The sequence below is a fragment of the Cuculus canorus genome, chromosome Z, assembly GCF_017976375.1.
Source record: "Cuculus canorus isolate bCucCan1 chromosome Z, bCucCan1.pri, whole genome shotgun sequence".
Taxonomy (NCBI): Eukaryota; Metazoa; Chordata; class Aves; order Cuculiformes; family Cuculidae; genus Cuculus; species Cuculus canorus.
Window position 1 is genome coordinate 47,245,625 of NC_071441.1, and position 27,204 is coordinate 47,272,828.

Genomic DNA, 27,204 nt, shown 5'->3' on the forward strand with positions numbered 1-27,204 from the left:
GAACTTTCCTGCCTTGGCTGTTTTTAATTCCAAATCTATGTTGGCCATCATGGTGTGCTGGCAGGTTTTGCATCCTTTTCTCACTAGGAAGACACGTGCCTGCACTGGTATATAACCAGCCCTGAGAATTAGGGTTAGGAACCTGTGACGCTCCCCATGATCTTAAGGTGCTTAGAATTGCACCATGGGTAAAACTGGAGTGCTGTGCACATGGAAGGGCGGTTTTATCACACGGATTAATATCACATGTAAAAACAGCTGGCTGAGTGTTCAGCTGCCTTCACCTTCCAATGACAGTTGTGTATTTAGACACCATGTAAAGGCAGGGAAAATTTCGTCAGAGCTGCTACATATGCAGTGAGCCTTGGGTTCTGTGAGAACCACACCATCCCCCTCGATCTTAGCTGTCTTAGAAGAGTAAAAAATTCCATACTGCTGTGTTCAGTATCATGAGACAATGTCAGCTGGTGCAGGATGAGTTATTTCTTCAAAAACATAAAAAGGGTGTAAGCGTATTCATGCTTTGCCTACATTTGAGCCATTCATTCTGAGGTTTATCATTTGAAAAGCCAGTGTATGTGTGGTGATAACAAAAAGAGCTTACAAAAAACTGGAGAGGAACTCACATAATGCACAAAAAGTATGAATACAAATAAGGGAATTAGTTCGTATTTTGTTCTAGTTTCATATGTATTTATAGCCCTATTAAATTACAGTAAACCAGGTTGTGTGTCATGCGCTGCTAAACTACTTCTAATATAAATTCTTTTCTAAAATTACTTTACTATAAGTTATTTTCCTGCTGGCAGCATTCTCAACATTGTTTTAATGAATAATGTTTATACCATATGCGTGTTGATGGTAAAAGATTCAAATAGATCTATAAATATCCCAAATATCCATGCATAAATAATAGAAACAAAATAATAGAATAAATGATGAAACAGAAATCAAGACAAAAGGGAAAGAAAATGAATATGGAAAAAAGATTAATAATTTTGGGTAGAGCTGTTTATGGCTTGCAAGCCTTGCAAACTGCTGAAAAGCTGTTTTGTTGTCAAAGAACAGATGGATGGAAAAAACTGTTCAGTGTAGTTATTTTGTTTAATCCTTCAGGTTGATTTTTTTAATCGTTGGTCTGTGAATACTATGACTGTGATTTTCCTGCAAGTGTGAAAATGAGGTGGGAGGATATGGAGTTTTATTCACTGTGTTTTAATCTGGATTTTATCTCTGCTTTCAATTCTCTTCCAGTTACCCATACCAGACCATCTTTATAGTCCTTTTTAACAACAACAACAACAACAACAAAAGTAACTGTATATTTCTCTTCTTAAAGTGATTGTGGACAGATCAGTTCCAGACGTCTGTGCAACTTGCCACATTCATGCTACGTGTCATCAAATTGAAGGAAAAAGTGTCTGCATCTGTAACTATGGGTTTGTAGGCAATGGAAGAACTCACTGCCAAGGTAGGCTGCCTGTTTGGAAGGTGGCAAGAAACTATACATTCCTAAAACATTCTTTCTCAAGTAATATTGCTGAATTCTTCAAAACATGGCAAAACTTTGTCATTTCCTGGTAGAATTTCCAAAACCTAGACTATGTGTGAATTGTTTTCCCTTTTGTTTTCTTTTCTTTTTCTTTTAATAGCTAGCCATGAGCTGTACTCCACTTTTATGTGATTCAAATCTTGTTTTGTACTTAGTTGTTTAACTAATTTATTCAGTTTCTGCTATTTAATGAAGGTTTAAAATTGATTTTTTCTTAGAAAGTATAGGGATTTATAAAAGATTTACTTCTAAATTAAAATGTATTGAAGTTGTTTATTTAATATTTTTATCTTAGCTTCATTAAAAAATTAAATATGGTGGGCTTCACTTCATTATTCTTTTCAACCTATACACCTTTGAAGTGAAAACTAGGCAATGAAACTGAAAATTAAAATTAGCACTTTTTTTACTGATTTTCCCAGTTATCTCGGATTACTGGAGGCTAAAAATTGATTTCCTAATTTGAAGGCCTGTTCTTAAGAGCAGTGTGTGTATATACACAGATCTCTTAAGCGCAAACATCTGTTACATGAAAAGTGCTGATTGACATTGTTTTATACCTATAGCTGATAGTGTCCTTTTAATACTATCTCATACATGACAAATCAGTACATAAATCAAAGGATAATATCAAATGCTGCATCTGGGTGTATGTAAGAGCTTATCACTGCTTAAAAGGGAAGGTTCTCCACCTCTGATTTCTTCCACTCCCATCTCTTACCCCTCCTTCACAAGCACTGGCATGTGCTGGGCTCTGCACAGTTATCTCACTTTTGTGGGAGAAGACGAGCTGCATGTTTTGCCATGTTAATTCTCTGTCAGTTGAGTGAATTGGGTAAGATCAGCACAAGTTCCTATCAAGTGCTGCAGCCAGTGAATGCCATAAGGAAGAGAAGAGGCAGAGAGCAGGGCCCTCTGGTTTCAATGTCCTTAGGTTAATTTAGGCTGTGTCATGAAGCTTTATTCACAGTTTCATATAGGACAATAGCCCCTCTTTGTCTAAATATTCCGGTTTACTAGCAGTGTCTACATCCCAAATAACTTAGGAAAAGAGTAAGGGGCAGTCTGGTTATGCAAGAATGAGTGAGGAGGGAAGGTTATCCCACTTTTCTTAATCTCTCTCTGATGTGTGCTGACAGATAAAGATGAATGCCAAATTGGAGCCAGCAAGATCTGTGGAAATCACACACTGTGTCATAATACACATGGGAGTTTTTACTGTGTTTGCCTTGATGGATTCCGAGCCTCCAACAACAACAAGACATTTATTCCCAATGATGGCACAAACTGTACAGGTAGATATCACGAAGAATCTTTAGGACGAGGAATCCAGAACTTAATTTTCTACTGCACACCTCTGTTTTTTTCTTGTCACTTTAGAACTTTGTGACTCTATCAGAGCAGCTTCTGCTGTGGATGTACACGGTTATTTGACATCTGGGTTTTAACAGCTATGAATTAGTTCCATTTTGCATTCTGTGCTCTGTTACAAATAATTTCTTCTTAGTAACACTCAAGCAATAATCTTCCCTGAAAAAGCTAGTTAAAGAAAATAAGATGATACTTATCTTTCGCTCTAAATGTCATAGTTGTGTTTAGTGTAGAATATTAGCCAGTTCCTCATGACAGTAATGAACTGTTGTAACTAGAGTAAAAGCTGCTTAGAAAAGGGTTTAGAGAGGAAGCCATATGAGGAGAGGCTGGGGTCACTTGGCCTGTTCACTCTGGAGTGGAGGGTTGGGGGGCAGGGGCTCATCATGCTCTGCAGCTTCCTTGTGAGGTGGGGAGAAGGAGTGGGCAGTGAGCTCTTCTTTCTGGTGACCAGTGATGGGACTTGAGAGAACGGCAAGATGATGTGCCAGGGGAGGTTTGGGCTGGACCTTCCCCCAGAGGGTGGTGGAGCACTGGAACAGCTCCCCAGGGAAGTAGTCCTTGCATGGACCCTGACAGTATTCCAGAGGCATTTGGCCAGCACCCTCGGACTCAACGGTGTGAATGTTGGTGTTGTCCTGTGCAGGGACAGGAGTTGGACTCGATGATCCTTCCAACTCAGGGCATTCTGTGATTCTGTGATTAAGATATTTGCAGATATGAGATTTTTCTTGGATTGTTGTAGCAGGAGATAACGTTGGAAACTGTTTGCCAGGTAAAACAGAAACAATTTAAAAGATATCTACAAAATTGAGTCTCCTCCTTCCTGCTTGAACACCAGGCAAAGATAAGCTCCTTTGTTTCCCTTAATGGAATGCTATATTTATTTTAATCTTGGGTCCTAAATGAATCAATTAAAATAACCTCAACCTATTACAAAGCTCATATGTTTTTCTCTGACTTTGTAGATATAGATGAATGTGAGCAGTCTGGGCTATGTGGTCACAATGCAAGATGCGTGAATACTGAAGGAAGCTACAAGTGTTACTGCAATGATGGTTATAAATTAGAAACTGGAGAGCTTTCTTTTAATCCAGATGGGAACACAGTTTCATGCAAAGGTGAGAATCTTTGGATGCATCTTTTTGCTAATGCATAAAATCAGATCTTACATGATATAGTGGTACCTGCTGTGGATTTGTGCTTTTAAATCTCCAGGGCAGGCACCTTCTCTGTGGACTTTGCCTGCTGTATATTTTTTTTTTTCTTCTTGGATTCAGTTTGCTGCACTGATGTCTGCATGGTAGGATTGACACTGGGTTATGGTGATTTCTACAGGCTCTCCGCAGTGATTCAGAATGTGCAGGGTCAGAGAAGCTTACTAATACCATGAAGGTAATGTAGTAAATTCCTGAATAGGGAGGAAGTGTGGTATAATCCATTTGCTTACATAGTCACACTGCATGAAGGGGAAGGGAAAAGAAGATAAATAGCTGGCAAGAGAAGTCAGGTGAATGAAACAAGCTTAGGCAAGAGAAATAATGATATAATAGTTTAGCTCTTTATTACATACTGTGTCACCTGCATAAATAAGCTGTTCTGCTTATCTTGCCATAAAAAAAAAAAAAAATAAATTGAAACTGTTCCTCCTTGCTTCTCTAGTGTAGGTTTTGACAGATGCAAAATGCTAGCGTAGTAAGCTGAATCTATCAGAGTACGTAACGAATCCAGACATCCCAGCTGGAAGGAACTGCCTCAATTACATGCAGCTCTCATTTCTGAATAATTGCAGGAACCATCAGTAAAGTTCACTGCCTGTAGTTCATCCAGTTTTTCCAACTGCAGTGCTTAGCCTCTTTTTTCCACGATAACCCTGCTTATCTCACCGACTTCCCCCTGCACATGCTGTGGTGAAGTGGTGTGCCTGTAATGACTGTGTCACTTGTGGAGCTGGATGAGGGAGCAGAGTTAAACAGCTGTACTGAAGGAATGTAGCTTTTCTGTGCAGGCTGGTTCAGTGAGATAAAGGAATTGAGAGGCAAACCATCTCAGCCTATCTGCAGTGCTTCACTTTTCCCAAGCACAGGGAAATAAAGCTGTGCATTAGGGCCTAGAATTTTCCTGCGGTGTTGAAAGATCGTTCGGCCTTTGCTGTAACAAGACTGGCACACACAAAGGACCGTCTCATTGCAGTGGCTCCCCATTCTGGCTGTGACCAGAACGACTCTTCAACTCTAATCTTCTACCCCTTTGGTGACCTCTGAGGTTCAGATGTGTTTTGTGATGTGATTGTCCAGTTCAGCTCATCTTAAAGTGGTCATATCTGGTGATTTTTGTACTGTGAGATCTTTTAACATGGTCTCTTTGCAGAAATTGGATGTGGTTCACCTCCCGAAATGGAACATGGCTACATTGTGGGGAACTACAGCTTGCTACCAGGAAGTGCGGTTCATTATGAATGTGAAGAAGGGTTTTATAGTGACATGGGAAAGTTCTCATATTGCACTGCAAATGAAACTTGGGAACCTGCCACTTTAAGCTGTAAAGGTGAAAAGAGTCTTAAGTTTTTCTTGAATCCTTCAGAGAGAGGATGGTGGTTATGTGTTGGGAAGTGTGTTTGTGCAAAAAAAAAAAAATGTGTAGTTCCAAAAAAACCCCAAACAAAACAGGTTATAAAACAGTGTCATCGCTTCTTGTTAGTATAATGACAATGTGTCTTCCCTGTGAACAAAGGCCTAGAATGCAATTAGATTTCTGTAGCATTTCATGGGAGAGGCCACTCAGTTGAAAGGCATCAGTGACCTCTCTTATGGAAGGAAAAATTTTTCTGACACCTTATGAAGTTTTTTACTAAGGTTGACTCTAAATGCAAAAAGAAGGCATCGTTCCACTTTTCATCTCTGGATAGCCTTCACAATTTTAAGAGCATTTGTGCATGAGCAAACACTTTCATGTTTCTGAAGTGTAAATTTTCCTGCAAGTATCTTTATAACTTCCACTTGCTTTGGTGTTCTGATTGCCTGTTCTGTTGAAATACTGCTGCTTATGAATGCAGGATTTTGTATTCCCCTGAGCGACTAGAAAGTCTGTATATTAATTAAATGACACTTGCAGTGCTGGCTAAGAGAAGCTAAGCAGTGTAGAACAGTTCTACAGAGGAGTGTTGTCATGCCGAAAAATATCCCTCAGGAGAACTCCTTCTCTCATAATGCAAAATCCCTTTTTGTTTCTAATCTTCTTTGGAATCGTAGAATCACCAGGTTGGAAAAAAACACTTGGATCATTGAATCCAACCATTCCTATCAACCACTAAACCATGTCCCTGAGCACCTTGTCTACTCGTCTTTTAAATACCTACAGAGATGGAGACTCAACCACCTCCCTGGGCAGCCTTTGCCAGTACCTGATGACCCTTTCTGTGAATATTTATTTCCTGATATGCAGACTGACTCTTCCCTAGCACAGCTTGAGGCCATTTCCCCTTGTCCTATCCCCTGTCACTTGGGAGAAGAGGCCAGCACTCTCCTCTCTACAACCTCTTTTCAGGTAGTTATAGAGAGCAATGAGGTCTCCCCTCAGCCTCCTCTTCTCAAGGCTAAACAACCCCAGTTCCCTCAGCCGCTCCTCGTGAGACACTTTTGTTTCCTTCTTTTTTCAGAAGAAGGTGTTTTGGTGGTTTTGTGTGTTTTTTTTTTCTTTGAAAGTGGATAGAAATGTAAAATTTGTATCTGTGTCTGTGGGAAGTGAATAAGTTACGAGGATGCTAAATCAGTGTGGTTGGCAAAAGTGAAACATTAAATATAACCAGAAAATTTGTAGGAAAGAAAAGATAAACAATTCAATGCTAAATTATATGCATTGAAAAGAAAACACTTGAAATAACATTTGCCTCCCAAAAAATGAATTTGAAAATAAAAATGAAGTATCCGAAGTCTGAAGAGGTCTCTAAAGAAAGGTTGTGGAATGCAGTCCTTGTGAGATGTTGGTTCATTTGTTTTTCATTAATACTTTTCAGTGATTTCTTTTGCATGTGAAATTTTTGAATTGCTACTATCAAAGAGTAGGTCAGGTTGGAGTTTCTGAGAACATCTCTTGTGGTTAATAGAAATAAAATACATCAAACACCAAGAAACAGCCCATGAGTCTGAAATGACACGCTTGTTTCCCCTTTGTATTGCAAACTCTTTTCCTGGATTTCAGTTAGGACTTCCCTTTTTGTAAAACCAGCAAGTCTGATTTTTTTTTTTGTTTTTTGATGTTAGTAAAGGCACTTTTAAATAATTCTTTGAACTCTGAGAGTTTCCCTGTTAAGTCTTTATTTTTACTTTAAGAATTTCTCCTGGCTAGGTGACATGTCTTCTTTTTCAGGAAAATCAATGTTTGTCTTTTTTCCTGCTTTCTATGGTAATTTAGGAATTTATTTTATACAGTCATAATGAAACTGGCCATTGAAGGTCAGACTTGGCAGGATGTGTGACCTAACATTGAGGTACTGCATGTGGAGTAGATCCCCCTTTTCTTATTTAAATATAAGTATATGGAGGTACTGTGTCTTTGAAGAGTATAGTTTCCCTTGAATATTAATAAAAGAATTGTCTTGAGATGAAAAGTCAGAAGGTTTAATTGGAAGGTGTGAGATGTCATGCATGTGAGGAGGTGTAGTTAACTGCTGAATGCAGGTGCTGTGTCGTGCTAACATGGAAGCTTTTTAGATAGTAGCTTACCTTAGAAAATGGACATCGTTACAAACAAATAACTTTTTTGTGCTACTAGACTGCTTTCTTTTACGCATTTCTAAGTCACCACTCAATGCGTTTGTGAATAGGGCAACTATTACAATGTGTTTTAAACACCCTGTAGACTCTTGTTTTAACAGGAAGCTTTTTTGTTGTATGTTGTAACCTTTTCAATATTTTTGCATTTCTCTGGTCCTTGTGTGCTCTCTAAAATTTCACTTCCTAAAGGCAGTTTCTGTTATCTGCCTTCCTCTTGCACTTGCCCACTTGCCACGTTTGTAAAAGCAGGAGAATCTTAAAGATTTAAAAAAAAAAAAAACAAAACCCAGACCAAGACATCCTCTGTATACTGTCAGCTAGTCTGAGGAAGGAATCACAGATCCATCATGCCACACTGAAACTAAGACAGGGAGAAGTAATTTTACTTGGAAGCAGCTCTGGAGTGGCTACAGCACTTTGAGTCATGGTGGGGTGGTGCAGGAGACATGAGGGAGGGTTGTATTACCAGAGGAGAAGTGGTCTGGTTGATAACGACAGATGAAATACTCAGGGGAGTGCAGTGGTCATTACATCTGCTGCTTGACTAACAAGTTTGTCTTCCTCTTTCTTCGTCTCCCTAGGTGTGGATTGTGGAGATCCACCGTCTGTTTTAAATGCACATCCAGAATCTGTAACTGGCACCACATATGGAAGTGAAGTTACTTACCATTGTGTTCATGGTTACTTTATTGCAAGCGGCAATCAGACTGCAGTCTGCCGTGCTAAAGGGCAGTGGGATCATACTGATTTGGTGTGCAAAGGTAAATCAAATGTTCCTTCAGATCTATTTAGCATAGATACTTTTTCAGCCACCGTAGCAGTCATCAGTGAGAGACATCCTCTTTGAGCTGGCATATGAGGTTCAGTTACAAAACAAAACCCCTATCTTAAACAGGGTTTGTTTTGTCTGTGTTGCTAATGAAGTGCAACAAATTGTTTGAAGTTAACATTCTCAGGACAAAATCCTAATGTATGTCAAGCATTGGGATTAGGTGGAAATTCAGCCTAAGTTACTAACATTTTTCTGTCTACTCTGTGGTTGAAGCCACTGTTCAGAAATTGAACCACTATTAGCAGTTAACATCCCCTTAAAATTCCTGTATTCGGACAGTTTTCGGTTGTAAACTATGAGTGCTCAGGCATGTTATTTTTACTTGACATGAGCCATAAATCCCTTTTGTTACTATGATTTGGAATAATGGAGCCTGAAAAGTTACTTGATAAGGAGAAACATAAAGGTACATTTAAAAAAAAAAGTATTTTGCCCAACAAAATTTCTAGTGTATTGTTACTCTGAATTCGTATTATTAATTACATTGACCTCAGGGTAATTGCAGTCTTTAGTTGTTTTTTTTAAATTGACTGAACTTCACTCTTCCTTTCACTGGGTGATTAATTTTTTTTTCAGCTTGATCCAGCAGGATTGAGTCTTCTGTTCATTGCAGTCAAATATACAGTTACATTTGAAGCACAACCGCTCTCTACTTTTAGACTCTTCTTTAATATTCTTATTCTGGGTCACCAGTCTAAATTGAAGGTTCACTGTGTAACACGGAAATGTACTTCTCCATTTCTGCTTTTCAATCTGATTACAAGATGCCTGTGACTAGAGAGCTGGAGTAATTTTTGTATCTCATCACATACTGTCCTTCTATAAGTTAAGCACATTCTTTGCATGTGCATTAGTTATTCTAAGGCTTTTTCTGATCATTTATAGTAGATAGAGACCTTCATACACGTTGGGATATGAAAAGGAAGTTAGTCATAGTGGTGAATGTGTTGCTTGTTGCAATACATTATATTTAACTTTTCCTTTAATGGTTGTACATATCATGTTTCTATACACTTTGTGTTTTACTTCTTTATTTTCCTTTTTTGAGTAGAATTTCAGAATCACTTAAGATTATTTACTACACAGTTTTAAAAGCACTTGTTTTCTTCATATAAGCTTTAGTGAAGGTAAGATTTTTATTCTTATGTTGTTTACTTACAAATGAAGCAATGCAGCATCTTTTCTAGGGGTACAATGTTCATTGTGGGTATGAAATGGAATTTTAACCCTAAATAATATTCTTCCATTGATTTTCCCCCAAGAAGTCCTCTTTCTGCTGGTCTGTAGAAGCTTCTCTTTTTTTTTTCCCAAAACTTGAATTAAATCCACATAGCAAAGGAACATAGCCTTCTTTGTGCTGTTCTTCCATGTCAGTCCTTGCACCATGTGTCATTTTTCAGATCTACTGTTATTAATGATAAGTGAAATAAACTAATAAATAGCATGTGGGGGATGAAAGAGTGTTGTGGGAAGATGGATCCACTTGTAAAAATTTTCTTAGAGATCCTTGTTCTACGTTTCTACACAGTAGACTATTTTTTTATTTTACAGTTCTTGAAGGATAAGTGCTCCACCGGCTAGAAAGTCTCCAGTCACAACACTCTAGGCTCTGAATGACTAGCATAACTTCTAGAAATCACTAGAAAGTTTAAAAAAGTGAATTGTTACTTTCTAGTAGAGTTCTTCTCTCTTCCTTAAACATTTTGATATGCCTGTTTTTATTTTCATGCTTTATTCTTGCATTTTTTTTCTGTTTCAGAAATAGACTGTGGCAAACCTTTGCTTATTCCTCATGCAGAAATGATCTGGGACAACACTACCACTCTACAGAGCAGAGTGTATTATCAGTGTAAAGAAGGGTATTATTTTAATGGAGAAAAGAATTTTTCAGAATGCACAATACATCAGTCATGGGAGAACATTACGTACATATGCAAAGGTAAATATTAATATAAGAAGTTGCTGTGGGCTGTGCGGTTTAAGTAATTTCTCATTATTTTTCAGAATGTAGTAACAAGGGGAAGGATGAAGGCAAGAAATCCCTTTCTGTTTTGCCATATAGGGAATATGGGGGTACTTTTGGATAAATAGGTCACGAGGAGAGTGTTAACCATGGAACAGTTTCTAGTGGGTATCACAGACCTTTCTGTAGCTGTTTCACTTCTTATTTCAAACGGAAAGAGACTAATGCAACTGGAGTTATATTGCTGCCCTAAGAAACTTTAGCTTTAAAAGACAGTAGAACATCACTGGATGAGCAGAAGGCATTTAATGACATTTTATAGTGGGCATAATACTGTAAAGTGCACTGTGATGAAGGCAGGAGCAACAACATTCAAGACTCCTTTTTGTCTTTTCTTATTCTCTCATAGTGTCCAAAGTAAACTCTGTTCATGTTTGCCTTTTCAGGCTTAGATCTAGTTGTCTGAATTTCAATCCAGAATGTTTTTCTTATAAAAATTGAGTCCTGAGAAGGGAGATCTTTACATGAAGTTGTTGTTGTACTGTGGGCTTGGACTGACATTTTAATAATGGCTAAACCCCCCAACAAAATAGCAGATGTTTTGGACTATGGCTTTTATGCTCCTCAGTGTTCTTCTGTGTCCTTAGAAAGAGATGTCACAAGAGAGCTCTATGACTGTCCATCTCTTATTCTTAAGTAGCAGTGCTGTCTTTTGCAAATGGTAATGGTCCTGTACTTCCAAAAGGACTGGAAATGTGTCTTTGACTGCTACCACTTCACAGACCAAGCCTTCACACACAGAGTTGCCTCTTGATCTCTTCCTTAGTGTCTTGAGCATTCACTGTGAATATAAAATATGTGGCATCAAATAAAATGAGTGTGTAGGAAAGCATTCTTTCAGCTTTTATATTGCCCTAGTGAAAACAGAACTGCTGTTCTTAGAAGTCATGATTCCTCTTTCCTTGAGGTAATTTACATAGCTGTACTTTCCAAATTGCTTTTGAAGCAAGAATTGTCTAGAATGGCTAAGTGAATCAGGTGTGTCAATCTTTGCAATGCTGAGAATTTTGATGAGCACTCTGAAGCTTTGAAGAGCCTGAACCTGCAGGCTGCACTTACAGGATTACTGTGGACTTTAGCAAGAGCTTTGCTGCAGGCAAAAATGTAGGCTCCAGCTCTAGTTGTTGGATCAGAGGACCCAAAAACTTAGAGTTATGGTCAAGTAGAATGGGAAAAAAACATTTAAAAATCGCCTAACTAGTCCAGATCCCTTTGAGGAAAAAAAAAAAAGTCATCGTTAAGAAATTAGTACAAACGTCTTCAGCTTCTTAACTTCTACATTTTTCACACTTTAGTAGAGTTACCAAATGACTTTGAAATGTAATGAAATTTCTTTTTCAGTAATGGTGCCTTTCAGGTGTGTATGATCTTAAGAGTGTGTAATTAATCAGTAATTCCCATTAAAATGAGAGCAAATTATGTACCAGGCCAAAATAACTTGTGATAGAAGTTGGAAAGCCATTTGTGTGTTTCTACTGCCTGAAAAACCTCATTTGAAGTAAGGAAGTTAAGAATTTAGCCTGAGTATATTTCCTTTGGCAAATAATCACTTCTTCGTTTTTTTGACAGTGATTGCTGTGGGATGCCCTTTATTTGTATTGTCTGTTGGAATATATAGTAAATATGTGTGTGTGTGTATATTAGTACCTTTAATAGTAGCTGGTTTAGATATTAAAAAAATGGTTTAACAGAATTATTTTTTACCAAGAGATGTTGATTCTATTGAACCATTAGCAGTGGAGCCTGGCAGTAGTCAGCTGGATTACAGTCTTCCTTTTCCAACCCTTGTTTTATATACTTAAACCCAGGAGAATATACGAGCAATTAAATACGTGCTGTCCAGTATGCTCAGTGTGTGAGTCTGGATGTCCAGGACAGCTTGTCCTGAATGAATTTCTTTTGCCTCTGCAGAGCAGGAATGCATGGGTTCACAGATTTTCATTGCAGAAATGGTGTACTCTTATGTCAGACATACAGTGCGTTGAGCTCTGGTGGGATTTCATGGTATATCTGGGAAGAGTGAAAACAAGATACCCTTGAAGGAACAATATTTCAGTGAAGCTGTTTGGCTCTAAAGCACTGTAGCATGCAGTGGTGGGATAGTTTGCAACAAGACGCTTGGTTCTTCCCTTGTGAGTTTCAGAAGAGAAATTATTAACCTGAGCTTTTTCGGTAGTAATATTTGTCTTAACAAGAGCGGTTGTTCTATGTGTGGGCTCAAAATGGGACATAAGGTAACATAAGACTTACAGTTGAATATTTTATTAAAGGGAAAAGTATAAAAAATGAAGACTTCCCACACGTCTTTCTTTTCGAGTAAAGTCCACAGGTAAGAGGGATTTTCATCGTGGCTGTAAGAAGGCCAGAAAAAAAGGTGCTTTGTGCATTGGTTCTATGAGATGCTTGCTCCTAAATCTGTACTTGCAAATGGCATAATCTATAATATATATCATAAGCTGTTTCCAAATCCATGAAGACTACCACACTGAGAAGGGCAGGAAGAGGAGGTCAAGGAGGTCTGAAATGAAAATGTGTAGATTAATCAGTTCTGCCTATCATTGAGTTTGGAATCAAATGTTTGATGAAACAATGTCCTGAAAAGCTAACATAGATGTTAAAGTAAATTCTTTTTGTTCTTTTTGCCTTGTAATATGTGTAGATTGTGTATGTGCATGCACAAAAACACATGCACACACACACATGCACAGAGCTTAACCTTTGAGAACTTCCTTCTTGTGTGTCCAGAGAAAGTTAAGCTGAATTATGATGAATAGGGTGCTTATGGGATTGCTTCGCTCTTAATAGTGTGTGCAGCTCTAAAACCTCTTTTGGCACTTTTTCCTGTCTTCTTCGCAGATGTGAAAGTGTCAATGCATAAAAGGGACAATGTCTGATGCAGTTTTCTATGTTCTTCGGACAGTTGTTAGGGATATTTTGGAGAGGAATATTACCTCTACCTACTAGAGTGGTCTTCATCCTGTTTGCACAGTCCTCCCTTCTACTGTATCCATCAAGCTTTTTCCAGTTTCCCAGTCCCACATCCTAGAGAGAGTCCTTGTGGTGGAGAGCTTTTTCACAATACGTGATCTAATCCTTTCTGTAACAATTGACTCTAGTCGCTGCTATAAGTACATAGGCTAGGTTGGCTGCTGCTCATTATTTTGGTCCTAGAAAATGCCTTCTTTAGAAAACCTCTCCTTTATACCTGCTTTCCTTGGAGATTTTTAGTATTCAGTGTGTTTAGCATTTATTGGTGTGGGTAGCAATAATATCTTATCTTAAGAAAGACAAACAGTTTGTCCAATTCCCTTTTTTTTAACACACAGACAAGAAAATACATCTGCATTAAAGAGTAACATCTCAGTATTTGAATACATTTTGGGTACCTCTATTCACTGTATTATTGGAAATGCATTTATTAAAGTGGGTTTTTATCTGTTAAGTGAAATATTATCTTTGCAAGAGAAGCAGCTGCTGCATGTGGGTGGGAAAAGTCCATGGGTATGTAAAACAGCAGGAGGAGGGAGTGAATCTGACCTTCATGGAAAGATAATGCACATTACTGGTCAAACATTCCAAAATTCAGACAGTGGGAAATAGCTGTTGTAAAAAGGAAATACTGACTTCTGTGTCCTTTCAATGCTGAGTATGACAGCACAGAAATGTTACTGGTCGGTTCTGAGAGCCTTCCAAAGTAGTAGTAGATGGTAAGGATTGTCAGGTCAGCAGACTGTAGGCTTTGCATGCATGGTGTACAGTCCTAATGTGCTGTGAACCTTGAAGTCAAGTATGGGAAAAAATCATTCTTCACACCAGTGCACGTTGCTTCTCATTCTGAGCTTGGAGCTCCTGTGTCACAACCCTTTGTGTGCATGCTCTGTTTTACTTTAGCTGTTATTAAATGTAACGTGAACTGTCCCTCTTTCACTAAACATTAATATTCTGTTTCAGAATCCTTAATTTTTTTTCTGTGTTGTGACTCCCCATCCACGAATAATATTTAGCTGCATGTCTTGACCTCTGGAGATTTTTGTTGGAACTTTGGTATTACAGTAGTGAGGAGTACCTTCAAAGCATAAGGACAATAAGGTGTTAGTTGGTTTTGAGCCATTTGCTAAAAAATGGATGTTGTACACCAGCACTGAGAGTTTTAACAGGTGAAGAGAATGGAGGATACTTGCTGAATACATGCTTCAGAGATTTGAAGGTTTAGAAGGAAGAATGGTTTGATGAATCAGTCCAGTGAAGGCACAGGAGATTGTCCACACTTGAAAACATTGCAGAGGAGAAAAAGAATACTTTCACAATGAAAAAGAAAATAATGAAAAATAATCAAAAGTGAAATCTGAATCTAGTCTGGAAGAGACAGTCAAGTGTGATTTGACTGTAGACCTATAGCAAAGATGAATTCCATGCAACTGAGAGGATCTCATTATACTTTTTAATCCACAGTTGTTTTCCTTTTTCTTTCTCTTTCCCTTCTCCTATACTTTACCCCTCTTCCCAAATGACTGATTTCTCCTCTCGCTAGAATCCTCTGGGTTGTTTGTATTTACATCCTCATTTGTGCAATGAGAGATGATACACAAAGACAGCTGGCACGTTTCTGTGGTATCAGCATCAGTAATTTCCACACAACAGTGAATGGGTTAACTGTCATTCTCCTAATTTTTATTCTCAGACATGCATAAATAAGTCATGTCAACAGTTACGGGTTCATAGAAAAGGTGTTACTTGTGTCTGTGAGCATTCAAAGCCCATGGTACTGTAGGAATAAGAGCGTCATCAAACAATTAGGATAATTATTGTAATTGGTGTAGAAGATCTGATTGGCCTAAGTTCTTGTAAAGCCCTAACTTGATATGTTAAATGCAGACATCTGGTCATCTGGTAATTCCTTTAATTGCTTGGAAAAACACAAGTAGAGTCTGTGTTATGGGACATATCACTTCTTAGATTTAAGTGATGCATCCTAGTGACAATTGAAACACACAAACAAAGAAGTACAGCTTTTTTGCTCGGTTATTTATGCTTTAGTTGGTTTGCTGGAAACTGAATTAATGATTATCCAGTTTGTGATGGCAAATACTAGTCTTCACTCTCTGGAACCTCTTTCAGCTGGGGAGTACATCACATGCATTTTTAATCCCAGCCCATCTAATCTTGGCTAGTCTGACACTCTTGACTGATACATCTTTCCTTTGTAGGTATGTTCGCAATTGCCTTTCTTATGTTTTTTGTCAGTCTGGTTCATCACATGAATTACTCTGCTCCTGATTGTCTCCTGGTAACATATTTAGACCAAAGGAAGTAGTAAATCTTTAGTTATCTGTCTCCTCCTTCCTGCATGACTGTCTCTGCCTACAGATTTGTTGTTTCTTTGTGGATTTCCTCTGTTTAAAGTTTGAGGTCAAAGGTGAAAACCTGCTGAAATTTTGCAATCCTAGTTTAATTGGAAGTAAGTATGACTCAAAATGTAAAAACCTCATGAAAACTCATCATGCTACCCTGAAACATATAAAATACTGAAGATATGTCTTTGTAAACTGAATTCCATGTATACTTGTGGAAAGTGCTATGCATGAGGAGTTTGCCTGTATGCTATGGAACAGGTGCCTTGAAACTTTCTGAGCAGGAATCCTCTTTTGCTGTCATTCAGTTTCTGCGTCTGAACATAGACGTTGTGCATGCTAGTAGCAGATGGCATTTGCAGCATCATTCACACTTTTCACAGGCTTGAACTGGCAAAATAAGTAAAAAAGCTAATATCTGGATTTTTTCTGTATGCTAAATTGCATGTGTGTGTGGATTGGTGGAAAGAGCTCTGTAAATGAATTGGGATGTGTGGATGTTCTTTTAGCTTCTTGCAGAAAATGAAATGCGAGTTGAAGCTGGTTCTGTCTGCTTCATTGTAAATCCTGTTTTTTCATGCAAATTCAAAAATACTTCACTGATAAGATAAATCTTGAGCTAAGGTCAGTGTTAGTCAAGTGCTGTTTCAGCTAAGGACTAGTGGATGGTATATGCAGAAGAAGTCACTGTTTTAATGACTGTTTAGATGTAGATTTATCCATGTGTTATGTTTTTTTCTGAATAAGCAAATAATAACACTGAGTAATGGGACCCAAGCTTGCAGAGGCTGATAAGGGGGGGATTAAAGTTCTTCGCAGCACAAGGTTAAGGCAAAAAGAGCATGACAGTACAGGCGTTTATGCACTGCCTATAACTACTGTGGAGATTTTCCCACACGTTCAGACAAAGAGAGAGGCCCTCCTTCTTAACAGAGCTTTGAAAACTGGAGTAAAGATGACTGAGACCTTTACTGCTTGTTTTCATTTTAGAATTTATTTCTTTGGCTTTCTTAATATGATTTCTCTCCATCCAATGCTCACTGGCGCTGTTGAATCACTTTGCTGCTTGCCTTTTGCATTCTTCTTGTGTTCTATTTACCAGCACCTGTTTTTCCTGGCTGCTAACAGCCAGGTGTAATTTGTATCTTTCTCTCCCCTCCTAAATTTGTGTTTTGGTATTTGACTCCTCCAGGATCTTTTTTCACCCTACTGCTCCAGTCTCCAGGCATTTGCATGTCATTTAGAGGACTCTTCTCCTTAGCATGGGAGAAGGAGATTGTGAGGGTAACATGGTGGGTCGTGGTGCAGGAGTGGCATCCACTGGCCTTCTCGGTTAAGCACAAATTGAAATTTCTAATGCTGAAATATGAGGAAATTGAGTCTTCACCACTCCTGTTTCATTTCTGAGTCTGAGTGAAAGCTGTTGATCAGAATCGGGTATGTTGAAAACCCGGATGCCACTGTCTGCTATTGTCACACTGAGACCAGGGTATAAAGTCCATTTCACACTGGGACTTCCCAAGCTCTGGAAGTCATTTGCACCGCCACATTTTATAGGAGAAGTAATCTGCCAGGGAACCTGTTTCCATCTAAGTTCAAGAATAGTTTTTTCAGAGATACCTTTGTGTTGTTCTTGGTACTGTGTTCATGCTACTGGGAATAATGTTAAATGAAGCACTTGTGTACATTTGGTTATCCAAACAAAGAGAGGAAAAGCAGTCTTCTCAGAAAGCCCAGGGCATCATTGTGGTATTCACTGTGTGTGTTACAGCTTTTTGTCTTCAATCACTCCTACCCATTTAGAGGAGAAACTTTTGAGAAAAGGTCTACCAGCATTTCTGTGGATGTATGGTAATTGCATGGTGGCCTTGTTCTTCTGAAAGCTCAGAAACCAGCACAGAAAAATTGATGTAGTTACATAAAAAAGTGCTGCTAGTTCTGCCTTCTTCCTTCAAGGGGACCACTGTATAAGATTTCTTTCTGTGCCTCAGTATTGGCATAAGCACTTTGGTTTGTTTGCTGCTTAATTTTGCTTTATTTTTTTTACTATTTATAAACTCAAGAATCAAGTGCCCTATTTTCTTGCTGAGCAGTCTTAGAAGTTTTTTTTTTTTCTTGTTATGCATTTTAATTCATATCTTGTGGATATGCAAACATTTTCCCTCTGGCTGTGCTCTAATGAGTTGTTTTTGCCATCCAATTTTTTAATAAATCTTAGCTGAACTTTTTGCTCTGTGTTGGTACAGAAGTCAAAATACCGCAGAGCTTCTAGACCTTACTGTGAAACAGATGACAATAGTAATAAGCAGCACTTAAATACAATTAATTGCACAGCCATTTGTAAGGAAAATGGTTCTAGAGGGAGTGCAGTTTAGCTCTTTTTTATCCATTCTGTAGAACAAGTAGTTTTCAAGAGCATTTCCTTATTTAAGTACCATTTGGAGTGGGGGGTTAATAGTAGTTAGGGAATAAACTGGTCTAGGAGGTGAGGTACCTTTCTGTTGAATACATGGAAAGGGAGCAATACGTTCACTGTAGCTGGAGGTATGACCAGAAGGAGCTTTTTTCTTAGATCTGGGAGAATACTTTATTATCTTGTCATGTAAAGGCAACTGCTCTGTTTCTGCTAACAGCAGGGAGAAAACTGACTAAAAAAAAAAAGGGAATGGATGAGTTGATCTTCCTGGCTGTGCATTTTCTGTGAGCCATAAGCCAACTCTTAAAAGTGTGTAAATTAACACAGCTATGTTAAGAAGTGTATCTCTGGTTGCTGCAAGTGTACATACGTGCTTAGTTCTGTGAGCTTCATTCTTTTAACCTAGTGTTTGTTCTGAAAAGTGTTTTACTGTGGCTGTGTTATTAAATTTATTTATTATGAAACAACAAAAAACGCTGACATCTTTTAGAAAAGGCTGACCCTTGCATGTCACAAGATCCAGGTGTTGGCATCCAACTTCAAGAAGAATATAGAACAAAAGACAGAAGTGGAGGAATTGGGGCATTGTTTATTGCTCTTCATTTTTGGTGGCGTAATACTGTCAAAAGCACACTTTAATGAAAGACTTTGACCTATGCATAGTACAAGTTTAATGTACTATGACTAAGAGGAACACCTGAAACAGAACAAAATGTGTCCTTTCATTGTCTCTTTTGCCTGTATTTGTTACCCAGTATGAAAGATTCTAGTGTTTAGTAACAGTATATGCTGAAGATCCTTGTGTAAAAAACAATGCTGTTGTGTAAGTATGTTTTTGTATTTAGGAACACATCAGTGGTCTGATGAAGTTAATAAGCTTATTCCTCTGCTGTGATGTAGTTTTAATGTCCTTTGCAAAATATGTGAAGTTACTAGGATTAGAATTGTTTTACATTAAAATGCAAACCTAACAATTTTTTTTTTTAGTCATGGTAGTCTATATAATGCCTGCTGTGTGCTCAAGGACTTCATAGTCAATAGCTCAAAACCTACTTCTTCTGGTAGCCTTGTGTCTTAATTCTAGGAGCCAACACAGTTAAGGGAAAACTTACTACCTAACTTCTGCCTGTCTTGTGTTATTTTTCCTGTTTGAAAACAAACAAACAAACAAAACAGGGGAAAAAGAAGAAATAAACAATTTCTCCAAACATCATAAGATTTGCATGAGAAATAGTAACTGTTTTCATTTTGTGTTCATGTTTTTTCTCACAGAGGAGGAATTACTCAGTAATGTGTCCATATTCAATGAAACATGTGTAAAGTGGCAAAGGAAAACTGGAAGACTGGAAGTGCAGGAAACATACACAGTAAGTGGGATAGTATCTGAGACCAGGGGTAGCTTTGTCCTGGTTAATTCTGGTGGTCAGGAGTGAAGATTTTTGTAGGTTTTGTTCATATGGTAATTTGTCTTGGCCTTCCCTGTGAACAGCCTAAAAACCAGGTAGCTGAGTCAGGAAAGAAAAAAATTCCTATCCTGAAGTTAGGTGAAAAATGCAGAACTGATGGGATCTCATGGCAGTAAATCACCTAAACGTCTGCTTGAAATTATAAGAAGCATTTCAGCACAAAGTTTATGTTTTAGTGAAATTCCATTGTAGACCTCAGGGTCACATTGACATAGAAAACATTGCAAAATTTAGGCGCTGTCCCTAAAGGTAAACTGTTTATTACATACAGTTACTAGATGTAACTTGTTTTAGAAATGCAAGGTATATTGAGATACTGTGCCTTGCTGAAGAGATTCAGCCGTCTTCTGTTTGAATATTTTAGAACTGTTTTACATAAAAACGGAAAGCAACCTTGGTAACTTTTTTTTCCTGTCTGTAAATGTAAGAATAAAATTTAAGATATAAAATTTCAGAAACAAATGGTTCAGTCAGTGTTATCAAAAGCCAAGACAACATGATAAGAATTCTCATGTTTTGACAATGACAATATCCCAAGAAATGTTTTTCTTTTGAGTGTATGTGGATAGTAAGAAAACAAGAGATCATTTAGGATCTCCAGGGTGGGTAGGTCCATGGGGAAAATACATTTCAAGGTTGGGAGATAATTTTGGAAAACAACCTGTTATTTTCTCACACAAACCATTATAAACAAATGTACTTTTAGTTTGAATGCTTTTATTGGTGGAAAAAGCAAGTTCCCAATAACACTAACAGCTGAAACGCAGTGTTTTTGATATACCCTGTGGTAACTGGCAAACCATGGATGTCTTTTGTCTTGTGCTCTATGCATGAGCTTTTGCCTGAATCAAGCTACCTGCAAGACACTTCGGAACAGTAAGACCTGAAGATAATGTGGATATAGAGTGCACGCAGTAAAGTTCAGAACAGCCTGGACTACCTTGAGCTCAACTAAATAAATTTTTTTAGTCCTTTCATCTCATGAAAACAACAGGTTTCTTTTTCACTACACTGGAATGGTCTTAGGGAAGCTTGTCTTTTGGTGCTCTTTGGCATTCAGTGTTACTACTGCTACTGTAGGACAAGGGGGCAAACCAGAAAAAAGGAGAAGAAAGTAGCAAGTAAGTTTCCACCTGTAAGCTGTAAACAAGAATATTTACTCACACCTTCCTGTTTGTGTTGGAGGGGTTTGTAGGGCCTATAGATTACAGATTCCTTCTATTTGTTATATAAGCATGAAAAAAAAAGCATTATTTTGACAGCAAGAAGAAAATAAAGATCTAATTCATTAAGCCATCTTGGTTGCACCAAGACAGTTAGCCACAAGCCTGTTTTGTTGATTGAGCTAATACTCAGTTAGTGCACAAATCCTCATGTTCTGGATTTTGAAGATCCACAACCAATTGCACTGTTGTTTTTGTTAATCCTTCAATAGTTTCACATACTGGGCCAAAGGTGGGATGAGAAGACATTCTCAGAAGATGCGATATTTAACATAACTACAAGTGAAGATAACCCAAAAGTGTGTTTAGATCTCGACTCTGGCAGTAACTACATGGTGAATATTACTACCATCTCTTCCACAAACATCACTGTCTCAGTTACAGTAGCATTTCAGACAAAGGGTATGTTATGTTTTGTATTCTCTGTGCTTAAAGAAGAACTTGCTGTGCTGCTGAGTTCAATGTTTTAAGCCTGTCAGACAGGGTAACAGGCTATCTCCTATACAATATCCTTCTTTATACTAACTACACATGTGTAGCCACCATCAGCACGCTCTTTTTCTGCAAGACATTTTTGTTTCTGCTTACTGTGGCTATTGAATCTATTAGCAAACACAGCAGTGGAAGTGCCCTTCAGAAAGGCAAAACTCTATGAACTTCCTTTTTCAGGATTTGTCTTCTGAGGCAGAGGACTTGGCTGAGACAGAATTGGTACAGTAGCATTCTACATGCTGGAGTTCCAGTCCATGGCACAGTGCTTGCTAGTGTCCATTTCTTGCCTTGAAAACTGATTCTATGTCTGTGGGATAATTCCCTGTTGCTGAGCTGTCTGGTACTAATCAAACTGATGTGAGCATTACAGATAATGTTCCTATGTGTAGCGATGACGAGCAGTGTTCTGGCAGTTTTTCAGTAATTGTAGGAAAGACATGTTGTAGCAGGAGGTTTCTGTAGTATTTCGGTCGTGGAAACTAAGCTTGCTTGCTGATGAGGCAGACCTTGAGAAATAATTGCCATTAGAACAAAAATGCTTTTTCTCATGTGCTTTTTCCTAAAGGTCGTAAACCATGACAAAACATTCTATGATAGCTTTATTTCCATCAAAAGGTCTGAACCTCTGGATCTTTCTGTCATCATAACCTCCCAAAGTCTCAACAAATAAACACTATCTTGAATTCCTGAATGGTGTAGTTGGTTTTTCTGAAAGCCATTTTCTCTGGAAGATATTCATTTGTTTGTTCATTCAAAAAGAAATGAGATTCTACCACCTTCTTAGAAGAGGATGAAAATAAAAACTTTTTTATTTTTTTTTCAGCTACTCACATTCAGTTAAGCTGAGGAAGGTGAGGTTTTTGTAATAAATTGTTTCCCTTTTTTATTGTGTCTACAGTAAAAGAAGCTTTCAATAATGTATTAATTTTTAATGATACCTGCTTGAAATGGAGGAGAAATGTCAGGAGAACTGATGTGGAAGACAGATACTCAGTAAGTGACAATCTGTATTTTAAATCTAGAAAAAAAAATGTATCAATCACCTATGTTAGAAAAACTATAATTTTCAAACACTTGCTGCTATTAGTGTTCCTTATTCTAATGATGTCCCTGAAAAGCCCAGGGAGTAAGCTTGCATAGCAACCTTCAAAGAAGAAAGAAACCACCATGACTTTTTGTAGTATGCTGTTTCTTGCTTTTTTTTCTCTTCCTGTTCTACTGTATTTTGCCTTCTCTATCTGTACCTTCAACTTTTCCACGTTCAGGCGTCAGGCAACTCTGTTCCAAGTCCGTGGAGTCAGTCCACTATGCTTTGAGATGTGCCTTCAATTTTCCATTGTCCCAGCAGGGAATTTCTACATGAACTATCTCTGCCAGGACTCTTGACCATCTGCTCTTGTCTTAGATCTCTGTGTGCTAAGAGGTGGTCACAGATTATCTAAAGGCATAGAATTTTTTAAAAGACAATTAGCACATGATTAAAATACAGCAAGTGTTTTAGTTTTCATTAACAGAGTAATGATCAGGAGAGGCATTAAATTAATAACTTCATGATCATTTGCAACATCAACAACAAAACAAATGCACAGGAAAGGCACCTAAAACAAACAAAAAACCCACAATGGGTCTGGAAACATAGCTGTCTGTGGGCGCATCCTAGAGGGTACTTGTCATTTTGACATGAGCCAAAATGACTTAATTTTGACTTGATCCTTAGGATCAAGCCAGAGAGGTGTTCATGTAAGCTTACTTTTATAACTCCTCACTTTGAGGGCATACTACAATGAAAGTGCACTATTACTGGAACCTATATATCAGCAAGAAATCAAGACTTGAGGGAAATTACAGTACTAATGAAAAAGAGGAGAGACTAGGAGGAGGACAAGTGAAAGAACTAGGATGATGTCAGAGCTGATCAAGAGAGACTGCAATTCCTGTCAAATTTTGGAAGCAGTTGAATTCAAATAACTGTCAGTGCGAACAGTTTTGGCACTAGGTGTGCAGTGGTGTGTTGTTCTGCTATTTCTTCTAATTTAGAGCATGACATGACTGAATGCAAATGATGTATTAAAACGTTACCATTTCCATGCCATAATTGTTTGATTACAGTTTCATGTGCAAGGCCAGCGTTGGTATCAGGCGGAGTTCTTTCATGAAATAATCTTCAACTTCACGACACACAAGCTGGCTCCAGAAGTTTGTTTTGATTTGCAGCCAGGCACCAATTACTCTATTAATATTTCCATGGTAGCTTTGAATTTTTCACTGCTCATTTCCATGACAACACAGATCACAGGTAGGTCCTGCCATTTATTTTATATATTTACAAAAGTACCTTTTGGGTGCAAGATGATCAAATGAAACAGCTTGTTTAATATAAGTGCTGTATAGTGGGTTGTGAAAATGCTCTTTCCATGCTCGGAATTTTTCATTGTTGTTTGTTTTCACAGATTTCATAGGATTCACAGTCCAGTAGTTGAAGAGGGAGAGAAATGGAAGTGCTGTGGTTTGAAGTGTCATTTTGGCAAAGCAGGGAAAAGATAGTTTGGTGGGTTAGAGACAAGATTGGCATCTAGGGCAGCTGGGGTTAAACACCCTGCCCTCTTAGAGGCTAAGTCACTTATTCAATATAAGCTCACTCCACTATGAATTGGAGATGATCGCACAACTGCACATCATATAGATATTTGTGACAATGGAGATCACTAAAGTCTGTAACAATCTGAAGTACAGAGAGTCTTGTAGGTAACTGCAACAGATACTTTCATGTATAATTGGTGGAGTAGGATACAAAGCATAAAAGGAATTTAAGCAAATAAGGCTCTATAGGGACAGCCTCTGCCTCACTGTTCAGCAAGATATTTGTGTGGCACTAAAATGCTGTGATAAAAAACATCTGTCGTTTTGTAGCTAATTTTTTTTGTTAGGAATAGTTTTGCACCATCCATTACCGTCAGATTTTCAGTATTAGGTTATCACTGTTACACTATAAAGTGCAGCGTTTGGTCCTGGTATCGTTGTCCCACGGGGGCCACAAACACGAGCGCTGTCTGTGTGTCTATGACTGTTCAGCCACTAGATGGTACCAGTTCTCTACTCATTGCTTGTGAAGGACTGGGAATCTGTGGTGGGTTTGAAATTTGGTAGTATTACAATATTTTTAATAGTAAATACAAAGCTGTTAAGCTTCATGAAAGGCAAAATATCACTTGTTTCCTAAAGCTGCTGTTTAGGATATACAATGATCTACTGGTTTTTTAATGGAATTACAGTAATGATGTGATAATTTGTTTTCAGAAGTTTCTTAGCTGTTGGTTGAAAGTAGCGTGCGTGAGTTCGAGAGTACGTGTAGCTTTGTAAAAGCTAATAAGCTGTCTCAGAACTTGGTTGAATGATGTAACTTTTGAATATGTACTCAGAGTAAAGGTCTACCTCTTTACTCTGTCATCCTGTGCTGTTTCCTAAGTCTGCAGGATTGCATATCAGGTCACTTAACTCAGCAGAGAACCAGAAAACACTTTGCAGCAGGTGCTGTGTGGGGTGGTATTTGTGCCTTGGCAGCTGGCATGTTTTCCTCTCTGTTGAGTTAGTGCTTGACAATTGCACAAGCATAGCCTCAGAAAAGGTCTTCATGTAAATGTTAGGTTATTTCCATTTTGAAAGAAGGTCTTGCTACAGAAGCCATTTTATATCTGGTGGTTACTTTTATAAAATGAGCAATAAAAGTTAGGTTTTGCTTTGTTGTTAGTAATTGTCACCCAAATGCTCTGGATTGTACTGTATTTAATGCAAGCCAAAAAAAACCTAGGTCTTTTTGCAGCTGAAATTGGGAGGAAATTAAAAAGCTGATAGCCATCATGCTGCAAAGCTCACCAAGTAATGAGTATTTAAATAAGATGTTAAACTTGCTGCTATTTCAGCTTATATAAGATTAAAAGGATATAATAAATTTTTTTTTTGGCAGTGTGCCTTTGAATTCTGTGGTTTATGTTTGGGGGAATTATACTATCTGTACAAGCAACTTAATTTATAGAAAAACTATTAATAATTTTAGAATAGCTGTATAATTTGCTTTTTCATTTGTCCAGTTATTTTTGTAATCGTGTATGTTGTTAAACCAGATGATTGTGTTTCTGTGGTTGGTGGAATGCTCATTCATCTGCCAGCTAAGTCTGAAAAGTGGTTTATGGTTCTGATGATTTTCTGGCTAAATGGTACTGTATAAAAGCAAAATATACCTTAAGCACAAAAGCTCTAAGGAATCTAAGTCAGAGAAGTGTTTTACTGTCAGTGGGCTGGAGGTGGCATCATTTGTTGTCTAAGATTTCATATGGCATCCTTTAACAAATGCTCAGTTAGTTACTCTGTTTTCTCAGCTAGAGGCTAATTCAGACTTTGTATCTTCCACACATCTCCCATGTTATGATAGTCGGGGAAATCTGGATTGTGGAGTTTCCTCTACTGTGAAGAAGCGTCCCAGACAACAGGATGAACACTGCCTAGCAGACCTAATTTCCTGACAAGGGCAGTCATCTGTGTAAATTCTTAAAGACTGATGTGAATAGAATAAGCGTGTAGATGCTAGCAATAAGTTTGGACCTTTTTTCAAAAAGTAATATTTGTAAATGCATGTTAAGAAAGTTAATTCTATATGCTGAATATCTACATCTATATTTATATCTCCTGAATGAGGATATATTATAGCCACAATATTTATAAAGAAAAGGAGCAAGAAGTTGGGACTTAGAAGCCTGCTTTGCTACCTGGCATGTAACATCCTTTAAAAATAGCTGTGTGCTGAGCACAAATTGGTTTTGGCCCATATTCTTGTAGATGGTAATTACAGTTCAGTGAATGCTTCATGAATCACTGTAATTCTGCTTCTTTCATACTTCCAGTAACAGGCATCTTGCAGTCTTTTATGTCTTCTTAGATTGCTTTAGACAAACTCTCAGCACCTCCCTAATTCAGATAGGAAATTGATTCAGTTATGAAAAATGATTAGGCAGTGATTATACTGTAGTTTTAAAAAGACAGTAGCAAAAATGTCTTTCAGTCAAGAAAGGAGTTTGTATCTGTTTCCAAGGAAGGAAAGGAGTGGGTGTACTTTCTCACTCATTATTTATGTTGGGATTAGCAGAATCATTGAATCACCAGATTGGAAAAGACCTTTGAGATAATCAAGTCCAACTGTACCTGTCTACTACTAAACCATGTCCATAAGCATTTCATCTACCCAGCTACAGGCTCAACCTGATAAGATGCATCTCTGGGTCCTGAGGGAACTGGTGGATGAAGTCGCTAAGACACTATCCATCATATCTGAGAAGCTGTGTCAGTCTGGTGAAGCTCACGCTGATTGGAAAAGGGAAAACATAACTCCCATTTTTAAAAAAAGGAAAGAAAGAAGACCCAGGGGTCTCCAGGCTGGTCAGTCTTGCCTCTGTGCCTGACAAGATCATAGAGCATATCCACCTGGAAACTGCTGAGGCACGTGGGAAATAAGGAGATGATTGACGCCAACCAGCATGGCTTCACTGGGGCAAATTGTGCCTGACAAATCTGGTAGCCTTCTACAATGGGGCTACAGCACTGGTGGATAAAGAAAGAGTAAACAGTATAATCTACCTGGAATTATGTGAAGAATTTGACACTGTCCTGCATGACATTCTTGTCTTTAGACTGGAGAGATGTGGATTAGAT

The 27,204-nt window shown here is 38.0% G+C and overlaps 1 protein-coding gene across 1 annotated transcript in view; it reads left to right on the forward strand.

The window, feature by feature from the left end:
• SUSD1 (sushi domain containing 1) overlaps positions 1-27,204 on the forward strand; it is a 49,022-nt gene that overhangs the window by 1,110 nt on the left and 20,708 nt on the right. Inside the window, 10 exon segments of the mRNA XM_054054978.1 lie at positions 1,340-1,471; positions 2,692-2,847; positions 3,892-4,044; positions 5,294-5,470; positions 8,280-8,459; positions 10,290-10,469; positions 19,593-19,687; positions 21,222-21,411; positions 22,400-22,494; positions 23,611-23,797. Of these exon segments, the coding sequence (XP_053910953.1) occupies positions 1,340-1,471; positions 2,692-2,847; positions 3,892-4,044; positions 5,294-5,470; positions 8,280-8,459; positions 10,290-10,469; positions 19,593-19,687; positions 21,222-21,411; positions 22,400-22,494; positions 23,611-23,797 (1,545 nt within the window).